Here is a 12,222-nt window from a genome sequence, read left to right on the forward strand (position 1 = left end):
CGAAACCACAGGGCAGTCTCGTTTGACAGCTGGGTGAGTTCCGCACAACCCTGTTTTTTCATGCCAAACGTCAAGCGGAGCATAGCGGAGGACTTCATTCGAAACGTGACAAAGTGCAGATCAGTTTTAAAAACAAACGTGTTGCAACTTGATTTGAAGTTCAATTAGTAGATTTTTCGTAGTATTTAATAGAAGGTTTTGCCGAAGCTGGTAAAGTAAAGCTGGTGTAAAGGTAAACAATCAAGTAGAGTCAATTTATGCTAAAGTCTTAATTATTTCGGTTAGCAGTCACTATCATTTCAACTGGATAAGACTAGTCAGATACGCAGTCAGTAAGGTTTCAGGTAGAATATTGAAAAAGGAACACGACAATGTGAGTGTAAAAGTTTATTGAGGAAACATTAAACCAATCAAATATATTTTCAGCTTTGAAGCTGCATAAAAGCTGCTATCAGAACGTCTTTTCGTCTGCCTGAAAACCTATCCGAACAAAGGTATTTGAAAATCATCGAGTGCTTGATCGTTTTGCCGGATAGGTGAAGCTGGAATTGGGCGGGTTCGTGCTTCCTAGAAAAAACGACCATTTCAGTTTTCTCCGTAGAGAATTCGATACCCAGCTTGAGGGCCCACGTGAACAGATTGTTCAGGGTATCTTGCAACGACTTTTGCAGAACGACGGGATTAGTACCCGTGATGGAAATAACTCCATCGTCTGCAAGTTGTCTCAGCCTGCAGTCTCTAGTTAGACAATCATCCATATCATATATCATAAAAACTGTACAAGAGGGGGCTTAGGCAGGAGCCTTGTGGTAGGCCCATAAAACTGTATCGAGAAGATTTCAAGCTGCCATGATTGAAAAACATGTGCTTTTCTGACAGTAAATTGTACAGGAAATTATTCAGAATTGGTGAAAGTCCACGATTATGAAGTTTCTCTGAGAGAATTTCCATGGAAACTGAATCAAATGCCCTTTTGATATAGAGAAAAACGGAAGCCATTTGTTCTTTGCGAGCAAATGCGATTTGGATTTCAGAAGATAGCAGCGCGAGACAATCATTTGTCCCTTTACCTCGGCGGAAGCCAAACTGCGTATTTGACAGCAAATTGTTCGCTTCAACCCACTTGTCCAAACGAAGTAGAATCATTTTCTCTAACAATTTACGAATACAGGATAACATTGCAATCGGCCTATACGAGTTGTGATCGCAAGCCGGCTTGTTGGGTTTCCGTATGGCTATCACTCTCACTTGTCTCCAGTCATGCGGGACAATATTCAGCTCCAGAAACTTGTTGAACAAGTTCAGCAAACGCTGTTTTGCCAAGTCGGGAAGATTCTTCAACAAGTTGAATTTAATCTTGTCCGACCCCGGAGCTGAATTGTTACATGAGAGGAGGGCATTTGAGAATTCGCCAATATCCACGCTTTTTTGCTTTAATCAGACCTTTTAGTTTGGCTTCTAGAGCTTGGTGCTTTCGAAACCATTCCACTAGTCCAGTTTTCCGGAATTTTTTGAAAGCGGATGATTTTTCAAGGTAGACCTTTGAACACTGTTTTGCCTTTGATAACAATACCTTTTTCGTAGTGTAGATTATCATAAGAAAAATAACACTCCTGATCTTTGGATCTTTTTTGTCATTTCAACTGGATCTTTTTTGACAGCCGTTCTGATTCAGTCCGCACTACCTAGATTAGGCTATACCTAATAACCTAATAAGTCTGTTGTTATACGAATATACGATTCTTCACTGGCATAAAAAGGGCGGGAAATATTAAAGTAAAATGTTCAGCCCCGGGAATCACCATTTTTGTATGTATATAGAACCTTTATATACATTTATGTTTGTACAAATAGGAATTAATCAATTGACTTTTGGGGCTGTCCACATACCACGTGAACAATTTTAGGGGGGGTAGGGGGTATGAAAATGTCCACGCTTGTCCACGGAGAGGGGGCAGGGGGTATAGGCTATGTCCACGTGGACACGAAAAATGAATATTTTTTCTAATATAATCACAACTTTCCGCCTAACTTAAGTATTCCGTATTTATGAGGAAACGAATTGAGCTGTCTGAGAGTGCTTCATATATCATTGAACTTCTGTAATATCATTGTAATATCATCCTTCACTGAAATCCATATTCTAAGATAACTCGCGTAAACTGTGAGCGACCGAGATATTTTGTATGATCCTATAACTATTATAGTTGCGGGCTATACATAGACGTTCCTAGCTCAAACCTACAAAAAATAAACGATTCCAAAATGGTTAAGTTTCCATGATATTACACATATGGTTTTTTTTTTTATCAAATACAATTTTCTATAGAGCATGTATAGAGCTCTCGAGAACAATTAGTCTTAGGATAATAATGTCTGTATAGTTTGTCATGCAGAATTTCGTGTAAAATCATTTTTTCTCGAAAAGTTAGAACTTTTCAAAGTACAGCGCGGACTCGATTATATATAGTTTTTGATTTCTTTTCGTATATAATCGAATCCTGTATATAATCGAGTCAAAAAAAAATTTTTTTTATTCGTTTTTTTACGCATGTATTTTTTGTTTTTTGAATATTTTTATTCAATTTGGTTTTTGATTCATCTCCTTTTAAGGTAAGTGAAAAACTTAAAAGTAATTTTTATAATTTGTAATATTTTATTATTAATTTCATCGTAAAAATTTATATTGAACTAGATTGTTTCTATCGATTAAATTGAAGCTCTTCAACCACCCTACAATTTTTTCTTTGACACCCAACTTCTATCTTTCTTAATTAGACTGCAATATCGATATAAACTATTCTTGGTGAAAATTCAAGCAAAATCTTCAAAAATCACGATTTTTACCCCACTGTTTACCCCACATGTAATAGCCACTTATATTGCATTTTAACGTTGAAAGGTTACATTTCTTCTTGAAATAAGTCATATTTGAAGTATAAAAAAAAATATTTTTTTCCAAACTGTATATGATCAGGTCCATAATTGTATATAATCGAAACACATATAATCGAGTTCGTATATAATCGAGTCTGTATATAATCGAGTCCTACCTGTATTGGAATCCCGTCAATTTCTAGGAATTAATATTTCATTTGCTTGAAACGATCCATGCACCACTAGTCGTCAAACTTGAATCAATTGACCCAGTATTCTATTTTTTTCAGAAAATTTCGCATAGATTGCAGTTGTAAAACATTTGAATTGATTGATTGAAGTGCCTTTTAGAAGTCGAAAAATACTTAAAATTTTTCGTTTTTTAAGAGTTTTATTATTTTTTGATGATAAACTCGATTGTTTCTATCAACAAAATTAAAGCTCTCCAATCCTTCTACAATTCCTTCCTCGACACCACAATGTTATTCCTATTGTTATCTTTCACTATTTAAAATGTTCTACAACAGAATATTATGGAAAATTTTCTCATCTTTCAAATGAATTCAATTAAATTTTTTTGACGTAGGACTACGTCTAACCGGAAGATATAGGGGGTGAAATGAAAATCTAGGCACTGAACAAGTAGGAAAAAATGCAAGATTTGGAACGCTTATAACTCGAGCATTTCTCAATAGATCGCAAAGGTTTTTGCATCAATTGATAGGAAATATATCTACGCATCTATCATAACGAATAACATTTCATTTTTCTTGAGATAAATAATTGAATAATTGTGAAATATCAAGCATTGTCCAAATGCATTATGTGCCCATTTTTGATTGGTCCATTTTGTGCTCCTCAAATCGTACCGACCAAAACGGGCAACCAGAGCAGCAGCGAAATACAATGAAGCACGATTGGAAAGGAAAAAGAAAAAAAATGAACGAAACATTGGTCGCAGTCTCACACATGCGTAATTCTCGAGCCAACCAGTCAGCTTAAAAATCCCCGCTCCGCTGCCGAAACGATCATTCTCATTCAAACCGTACACCACATCGGTTCGCATCACAACACATCAACAAACCAACCCAAGCAGCCATGTCTGGACATGGTAAAGGAGGAAAAGTGAAGGGAAAGGCAAAATTCCGCTCGAACCATTTTGGACTGCAGTTTCCCGTAGGTGTATTCGCCAATTGCTCCGCAAGGGTAGCTAGGCCGAGCGCGTTATTACCAGTGCACCAGTCCACCTAGCCGCCGTTATAGAGTTCTTCGCCGGCTGCCGAAGTGATCGAGTTGGCTGGCAAAACTGCTTGCGCTTTGGTTCGGTGGGCATCAAGACAACAACAGGCGGACGCAAACGCAATCGCAATTCGGCAGCAGGTAGCAGAAGAAAAACGTTTGTTCTTCGTACAAACTGCTTTGGTGGCAAATCCAGAACAAGGCGGTAAAGAGGGCGTTCGAAATGGTTTTTTTCAAAACCACGAGTACTAAGTTTTCTAAATTGGAACCATTCCATAAAACAAGGCGCTTTTCAGGGCCATTAAACCTTCCAAAAAAGAGTTTAGGAAATACAGTTCAATGCTTTCTAAAACAATATCCAAAATAATAATAAAACACAAATTGATTTTTTCATAATTTGTTTGCCAGGATATGATGAGTATGTGAATTTGGCAGTTGTTCTGAGCTAATTGATAGTTGGGGAATTTCCTGATTATTCAATTTTCACCAATTCTTAAATTGTTTCCAGATTGAAAGTACAGTAATTTACAATTAGTTCGACATTTAGCTAATTGGACGGACATGTAATGCGACTTATTTAGTTGGACATTTTTGTAAACATAGAGATCCAAATTATGACCCCACATTGAAAGTCGACACTGTACCACTGTCATCGCAAATGTTCAATTACAGGTTAAAATCGCCTCCAATGCGACACTGAGTGGCGCTTCGGCACGTCGCATTGAATGTAATTTACTGTACAATATGTCACAAAGCTGGATGGGAAGAAATTTTCCAACTGTGAAAGCTGTGGCGAGTGGCAAACGCAATAGCTAAACAGGAAGGTTTAACCGAACAAGATGGGAATATCGAGTGATAACAAAAACACAACACCAAAGGTTCTTTTCAGAACCATCAACATATTCATAAAGAGTAAACAGTAAACTAATCCATTTTTCAGGTAGATAGGTAGGTATTCACGTAGGAGAAGAAAATAAAACAATATATTTAAAATATATATTTAACAAAAGCTGTCCCCTTTGTATAGTCCTACGTCACTCCGGTTATGTCCCCGACATTACCCACCCGTCTTTTTTATCTGTATTATAGTGACTTTCAACTCATTTGGCTGGTTCGTCACTTTTACTTCCATTTTTGGAAGAATGTCGGGAGTGAGAATTGATTGTTCTATGTAGCGTACTTTTGAATTGGGATCAATATCATGCAAAAACTGGTCTCAAGAAATGTTCAACTTTCATAGTTGAGATTTGAGCTCGATTTCATAGTTGGGAATCAATGAATCGTGAGTTATCTGATGTAATGCTTCCACGCGAGCACTTTGGAAGCCATCCAGACACTCAATGCAGAATGGTCTATAAGGATTTGAAAAATAATAAAATATCTTAATACGCTATTAATACCCTCTGAAAATTCTCCGAACTATGGCGGAAAAGATTTTGAATTGCGCTACCGAGTAAAGGTGAATCGGAAATCCAGAGATTAGCAGTGATCGATCATATTCCGGAGTGGGCAAATATTTTTTTCATCTAAAATTTTGAGTAACACTGTAACTCTGCCATAAAACAATGCAAAACAATGCATCTCTGTAGTAAAATGTTCTACTGGAATTACATGTGAATCAAATGGAAGCAAATTAATCAAGTTGATTGGATTATTACTGGCGTCTATGTGATATCAACGTATTTTTTTTTGCAAGTGTTTAGAAAATCGTTTCCATTTATCCATTTATTTTTATTCGATTGGCGATTGACAATTCAGATGCGAATTGTTCCTCATCTGGTCAACTGTAAATTGCGTGTTTCCGTGTTAGCAAAACCAGATAGCCTTTATACCCAGCAAACATTAAATCGCATAACAAGCGTATATATAACATCATATGCCCTAAAATTTGGTTGGCATATAATGCGCCTAACTGGCATATGCATGCAAAAGTGGAGGCCATATACATACATGGCAAATGCTTACCGAATTTGTTTGGATGAATATGCAACTTTGACCGGCTATAATAGCGATTATGTTGGAATTGAATTGCGATCTAATATGAATATATTCATGAATTGTCAAAGCACCAAATACGACTTTTGCCATACTTATACACGATTTATTACAGACATAGAAAAAAACAAATGGCGCAAAATATTTTCGTGAAATGTTTATTACAACCTCACGAATCGCCATCTTAATATATGGGTATTTATGTTCGTAGAAATAATAATTGTTTGATTGACTTGTGTTGGGAGTGGAATATGAATATTTAAAATGCCACAGATTGATGTTTGGTGAAAACTGCTCCGATGTGAGTTCGAACTCCGGTCGTCTGGATTATCATCCACCAGCTATCTCGCGCGGCTATCTGAAATTTATTTCAACAGCGGTTAAAACTTTCGAGTGCATCATTGACATTTCAATATGATGTAATATGTTCTTTATTAGGATCTAATATGATTTACTGTTTCATGATTTTCTTCAGCATGCAACACGATTTACTACAGTACTGAATCGATTTAAATTATACTCTTATACGACACACAAACTGCATCAGCGTAATATACGCATATGATGCGGATTAAATATATTTTACGACAATGTACATCATAAAACTGATGTTTATTATACCGAATTGAGACTTAATTTGATAATGGTATATAAAATCGAGTTTTTACATTTTATGCGATTTCAAATATACACGATACATACTTTGATTGATATTATATGCGATTATGATTTATTCGGATTTCTTGTAAGACTTGGCACGTGCAAAATTATACGATTTAATGTTTGCTGGGTATATTCGCTTATAATGGAAAAACAAAAAATATCATATACTCACAAGTATTTCCAAATTAACCTCATATGAAGCATGTGCTTTGTTATTCTACCCATTTCTCTACCATACAAAAACAATGGGCCACAACTGGTACAGGGTACAACTAGTGAAATTTGAAATAAAAACAACCTAAGGGGGGACCCCGGCCTGGAAAATCAAAAAAATCGAATTTTTGTTTGTTTTTGCATTTTTGGGAAGCTTATGCCCCTTTTAGATATTTGATTTCGTTGGAAAGTTACAGCTAAATGTATGACCTCACCTGTACGAATTTTGAAACGCGTTTTTCTCGATACCGTGTTTTTTCAACTGGTGGTATCAATATCTTAGCATCTATTCGACCGATTTAGTGGAAATTTTTTGTCAGCTTTTAAAAATGGATTATATAAAGCGTTACATAGCCGTTTTTTTGATTTTTTGATCTCATTTTTTCGATTTTTTATGAGCTTCTAAACAGCGATTTTTTATAAAAAATAACTCATTTTTAACAAAAATGGCCGCCATTTCGGCAATTTTTCGAATTTTTAAAAACCCCTATGTAACGCTTTAGGTATTGTCCTAATGTTTCAAAATATTCATTGAAATTTGTTCTACGACACCCCGTTGCTTCGGAACCGATACCACCAGCAAGGTACCAATTTTCAGACAGCATCTACGCATCCAGCTGTCAACAGTGTAATAATCATTATTCGTGCACTTAAAAAATGAAAAATACATCTACACATATACCTTAAACAATAACTAAAATACCCGAGCTCTTCACTTTATTCGTAACATTCGAAAAAAATCCAAGAAAATTAATTATTTTCCGACCTTCCAGACAGGAAAAAAATGGAATTTAGGTGCAAATCAGTTCTCTCCTTAATTATTTTGATTATAAAAGGAAAAATGTCCACGTGGACAAAGGGGGGTAGGGGTATGAAAATGTCCACGCTTGTCCACGGAGGGGGAGGGGGAGTCTAAAACCGTGCTTTTTCTGTCCACGTGGTATGTGGACAGCCCTTTAGGGATATAAATGTTTGATATGAGTGGTGGTGATGGTAGGCCGTTTTATCACTAAGTTGGTTAGGGGAGCGGTATATGAAAACAGTACGAAAGAAAGTAGAAGAGGATGGGGGTTGTAGCGTTGAAAGAGACAGACTGATCACGAGCGAGCTTCGGCACTAGCATATTGTGTTTTGTTCACAAACAAAACACAGGCGATTTCCAAGGTGGCTGAGGAGTGGTTTTAGCAAGTTGGCCCACCTTAAGATATACTTCTAGGTACCTTGGTTTTTTTCTTTGCCTACCACTACATAAACAAAGCGGGGAATAACATGCCTGGTGTTTTATTACTTCGACAGATGTAATCGCGGATTTCACATACGATGTGTTGACAGTTTGTTATGATATGGCAAATCTAAACATTTCATAAACGTGGTCAATGCTTTCGATGTTGGTAATTTAAGCTTCTATAAATTCTCGAGGAAAGATGTCTGACTTAGATGAAAAGAAATCTTTAAACTTCCATCAAATGGAACTGGATGAACGAATTTTAAAGGTACTTGAAATTAACACAAATTTGTTCTTTTTCTATAACGAAACTTTTCAACAGGGCATTGCAAAACTTGGATGGCTTTATCCTACATTGATCCAGGAAACAGCAATTCCTTTATTATTGGAAGGCAAGGATGTGCTGGTACGAGCACGCACCGGTTCGGGTAAAACGGCAGCATTTTCAATTCCGATTATTCAAAGCATCCTCAATCGTAAGCGGGATGCGAACGAACAGCAGACAACAGCTGTAATTCTAGCTCCCAGCAAGGATCTCTGTCATCAAACAGCTAAAGTTATTGAGGATTTGACTATCAAATGTGGTCGATTGGTTCGATGTTTGGATATGTGTTCTAAGGTGGATAATGCAACACTTAAACATATGTTGGCTGATCGTCCGGATATTTTGGTTTCGACACCCGCCAAACTACTTGCTCAGTTACAAGGAGGAAATGTAAATGTTAAAGAATGTTTAAAAACACTGGTGATCGACGAAGCTGATTTGATGTTTTCTTTTGGCTTTGAAAACGACTTGAAGGAAGTGCTAGGGTTCCTTCCAAATGTTCATCAATCTGTTTTGGCATCTGCCACCTTGCAGAAAGACGTAATCGAATTAAAAACAATTGTTCTGCACAATCCAGTGATCCTACGACTAGAAGAACCGGATATGGCACCAACATCACAGTTATCACACTATCATATCACGGCAGAGGAAACGGACAAAGCAGCAATTCTTTACTCTTTGATTAAGCTTCAGCTTATAAAAGGCAAAAGTCTAATTTTCGTTAACTCAATTGATCGTTGTTACAGGTAAATATTTACTTTTAAAACCCGTCGCATTTATGTTCCAGTTGATGAAAAATTATACTATTTGATACAACATTGAATGTTTTCTAACGTTCTCTGGTTGTGGCAGGATACATTTCTAATCTTCTCTCTGATGCATGGTTTTACTGAATGCCTTAAAATAATCTTTACACGCACACTTCATCATTTTATTGTGTTTTTCGACAGGTTGAAGCTATTTCTGGAGCAGTTTAGCATAAGATCGTGTATTTTGAACTCGGAATTGCCGGCGAAGATAAGATGTCATACTGTCAATCAATTCAATCTGGTGACATTAAATAGTTCTCGTCCTATCATATCACATCTAATAAGTCTTGTTTTCACTTATAGGGACTCTATGACATTATAATCGCCTCTGATGAATTGCATGTTTTGGATCCTGCCGTGAAACAGAAGAAAGCTAGTAAAAAGTTGATAAAGAAAATTGCGAGGGAATCGGAAACCGAATCCGGTATAGCGAGAGGAATTGATTTCCAGCTTGTTTCGAACGTTATCAATTTCGATTTCCCACGCGATATCAACTCTTATATTCACCGAGCGGGCAGAACGGCGAGGGGAAACAATAGTGGGAATGTGCTATCTTTTGTAGCTGCCGAAGAAAATGCTTTCATGGAAAGTGTTGAACAGCATCTAGAAGCTGGTGTTGACAGTGGAGAGAAGATTCTAAAGTAAGTTATTTTCATTTTCTTAAAGGATAGTATGTCATTTTTTTCACTTTGAAGGAATTACCAGTTTAAAATGGAGGAAGTGGAGCCTTTTCGATACAGAGCGAAAGATGCTTGGAGAGCGATTACAAAGTTTTCTATACGTGAAGCACGTATAAAAGAAATCAAGACAGAAATGTTCAATTCCGAAAAACTGAAGGTATAACATTTGCTACAGTAGAGAGGACTTTTTACTGCAACTTATTCTATTTTAGAGCTTCTTTGAGGACAATCCTCGTGATCTTCAAGCCCTGCGACATGATCGAACTTTACACACAGTCAAAGTACAGGAACATTTGGGTGACGTTCCTGAATATATTGTTCCCGATGCTTTGAAACATGTAACTGGAATTACAACTAAAAGAAAGAAAAGTTTTGTACCAAAGAAGCGAAAATTCGGTGATAAGGCAAACAATCCGCTAATGGTTGAAGGAATCGATTACGGGAAGCAAAAGAAAATATGAATAAAACATTCAGTACCGATTTTCTTTGATTTTTATTATTTATTCAGACAAATCTACTAGCAATTCCTAACAACTTAGTGTAATCGGCACCTTTGGCTTGAGTTTTTTCTTTCAGTATAGTCCTAAGAATGGTTGGGATTGGCACGTGAATTCTCGTTCCAAGTGGCGTACCATTGTCATCTATGAGCACAATGTTATTGCTGTCGAATTTGGGAATTTTAGGTTTTTGCTTCTGTTTGCATCCTACGAGTATGGCCTTTTTCTTTTGTCCCTTGATTGCAACTAGTACTTTGTCCCCAACTTTTGCCACCATTTGTTTGTTGTACACATGGATACATTTTGGGGGCTTACCTTCAGCCATAGCAGCCTTTCCAATTTCACTATTGTCCACTACTCGCAGCCGAGCCAGCTTCCGTATTTCGCAATCTACTCTACTGGTGTGGAATGAATTACACATTACATAACGCGATACATGGATTCGTAGTTGTTGCAGGCCGGTCGTGATCATGCTAGAATGCAAATCAAATTCTTAATTAAACAAATTAAATTTTAATTATTTGTTTTTACTTACATTGCAATAAAAAAAGCTTTTGTAAAAAGACTTCTAGATTTACAACACGCGATTTCGGACTGTTTTGAAAAGGATCAAAACATTTAGCTGTCAACTCATCATCAAGGTTTATGAAAAAATCACCAATAAATTATGAAACTTGAAATGTATGGGTAGCCCTGCGGAGGCAAACACAGGGCTGCCACGGTTTGTCAGCATACGAAGCAACCGAATGAAAAATTTATACCAATCCCAAACTGGTACTCAATGGGTTAGAGACGAATGATCTACAAAGTTTAAAGCCTCCTAAAAACAAAGAACGAAACGAAATGTTACTCAATGAGATGTCTGAATTATATAAATGAAAATAATTTAACTTGAGAACGGGATTTAAATAACTATTATCGGGTTTGCTGTGTTATGGTCCGCGTCAGGTTTATATGTTTATAGGTTATGATAATTTATCGGGAAGTTTAAAAAAATATGGAATAAAAAAGGTATTTATTTTTGTACATCTATATACAGTGATTCAAACCCGTAACCGTACTCCACTATGCAGTTCTCTTTTTCCTTCTTTTGAAAATCGAAAACAAGCATTCGGAACATTCTATTCAGATAAAGTCATAGTGTCATATGAGAGTTAAAAGGTTTGCTATCTATTTTCAGAATAATGGCTTTTATTTCTCTACAAATAGCGAATGTATGTGTTAATGTTTGAAAATCGACTCAAACTTATAATCGTATGCTGATTGAAATCTAAACTCGATTTCGAAGGCTTTGGCTGATTTCCGAATTTCATCATTTGCATGTTATCCCTTGTTCCTTGCAACTATCTTTACCTGTCTTTAGCCTTATCTACAAGTTTTTGGGTGTTTACGGAAGGAATATTTATCAATTTTTTTATCAAGTGGTTTCTAAAATCGTTATTTTTTGGAAATTTAATGGTTTCTAAAATTCCTACACAGATAACTTCCTCAGTTTTTACTGGGATTGATGTCGGAGATTGTGGAGAAAAATCCATAACTTTTGAGCAATTGTAATGAAATCATGTACGAACTTTATATGTATTAAGTCTTGAGCTCTTGTCTTGATAAAACTTGAATCCTCGATTCCATTACATTTTGTTGATACTTTGCTTCATATTTTCTCTCAGGATGTTCAAGTGAACATTTTGATTCATTACAT

The 12,222-nt window shown here is 36.3% G+C and overlaps 2 protein-coding genes across 2 annotated transcripts; one reads left to right on the forward strand and one right to left on the reverse strand.

Moving 5' to 3' along the window:
* The first annotated feature begins 8,295 nt into the window (after nt 1-8,295).
* On the forward strand, nt 8,296-10,501 carry LOC129767504 (probable ATP-dependent RNA helicase DDX56). Its single transcript, XM_055768481.1, has 6 exons — nt 8,296-8,480; nt 8,535-9,283; nt 9,488-9,587; nt 9,650-9,987; nt 10,042-10,183; nt 10,239-10,501. The coding sequence occupies exons 1-6, from the start codon at nt 8,412-8,414 to the stop codon at nt 10,485-10,487; spliced, it is 1,647 nt and encodes a 548-aa protein (XP_055624456.1). The 5' UTR covers nt 8,296-8,411; the 3' UTR covers nt 10,488-10,501.
* On the reverse strand, nt 10,501-11,207 carry LOC129767505 (39S ribosomal protein L14, mitochondrial). The gene is made up of 2 exons (XM_055768483.1): nt 11,059-11,207; nt 10,501-10,996 (listed from the first exon to the last, which is right to left on the reverse strand). The coding sequence occupies exon 2, from the start codon at nt 10,993-10,995 to the stop codon at nt 10,531-10,533; it is 465 nt and encodes a 154-aa protein (XP_055624458.1). The 5' UTR covers nt 10,996; nt 11,059-11,207; the 3' UTR covers nt 10,501-10,530.
* Nucleotides 11,208-12,222: the final 1,015 nt, after the last annotated feature.

Source organism: Toxorhynchites rutilus, chromosome 2 (assembly GCF_029784135.1).
Source record: "Toxorhynchites rutilus septentrionalis strain SRP chromosome 2, ASM2978413v1, whole genome shotgun sequence".
Lineage (NCBI taxonomy): Eukaryota > Metazoa > Arthropoda > Insecta > Diptera > Culicidae > Toxorhynchites > Toxorhynchites rutilus.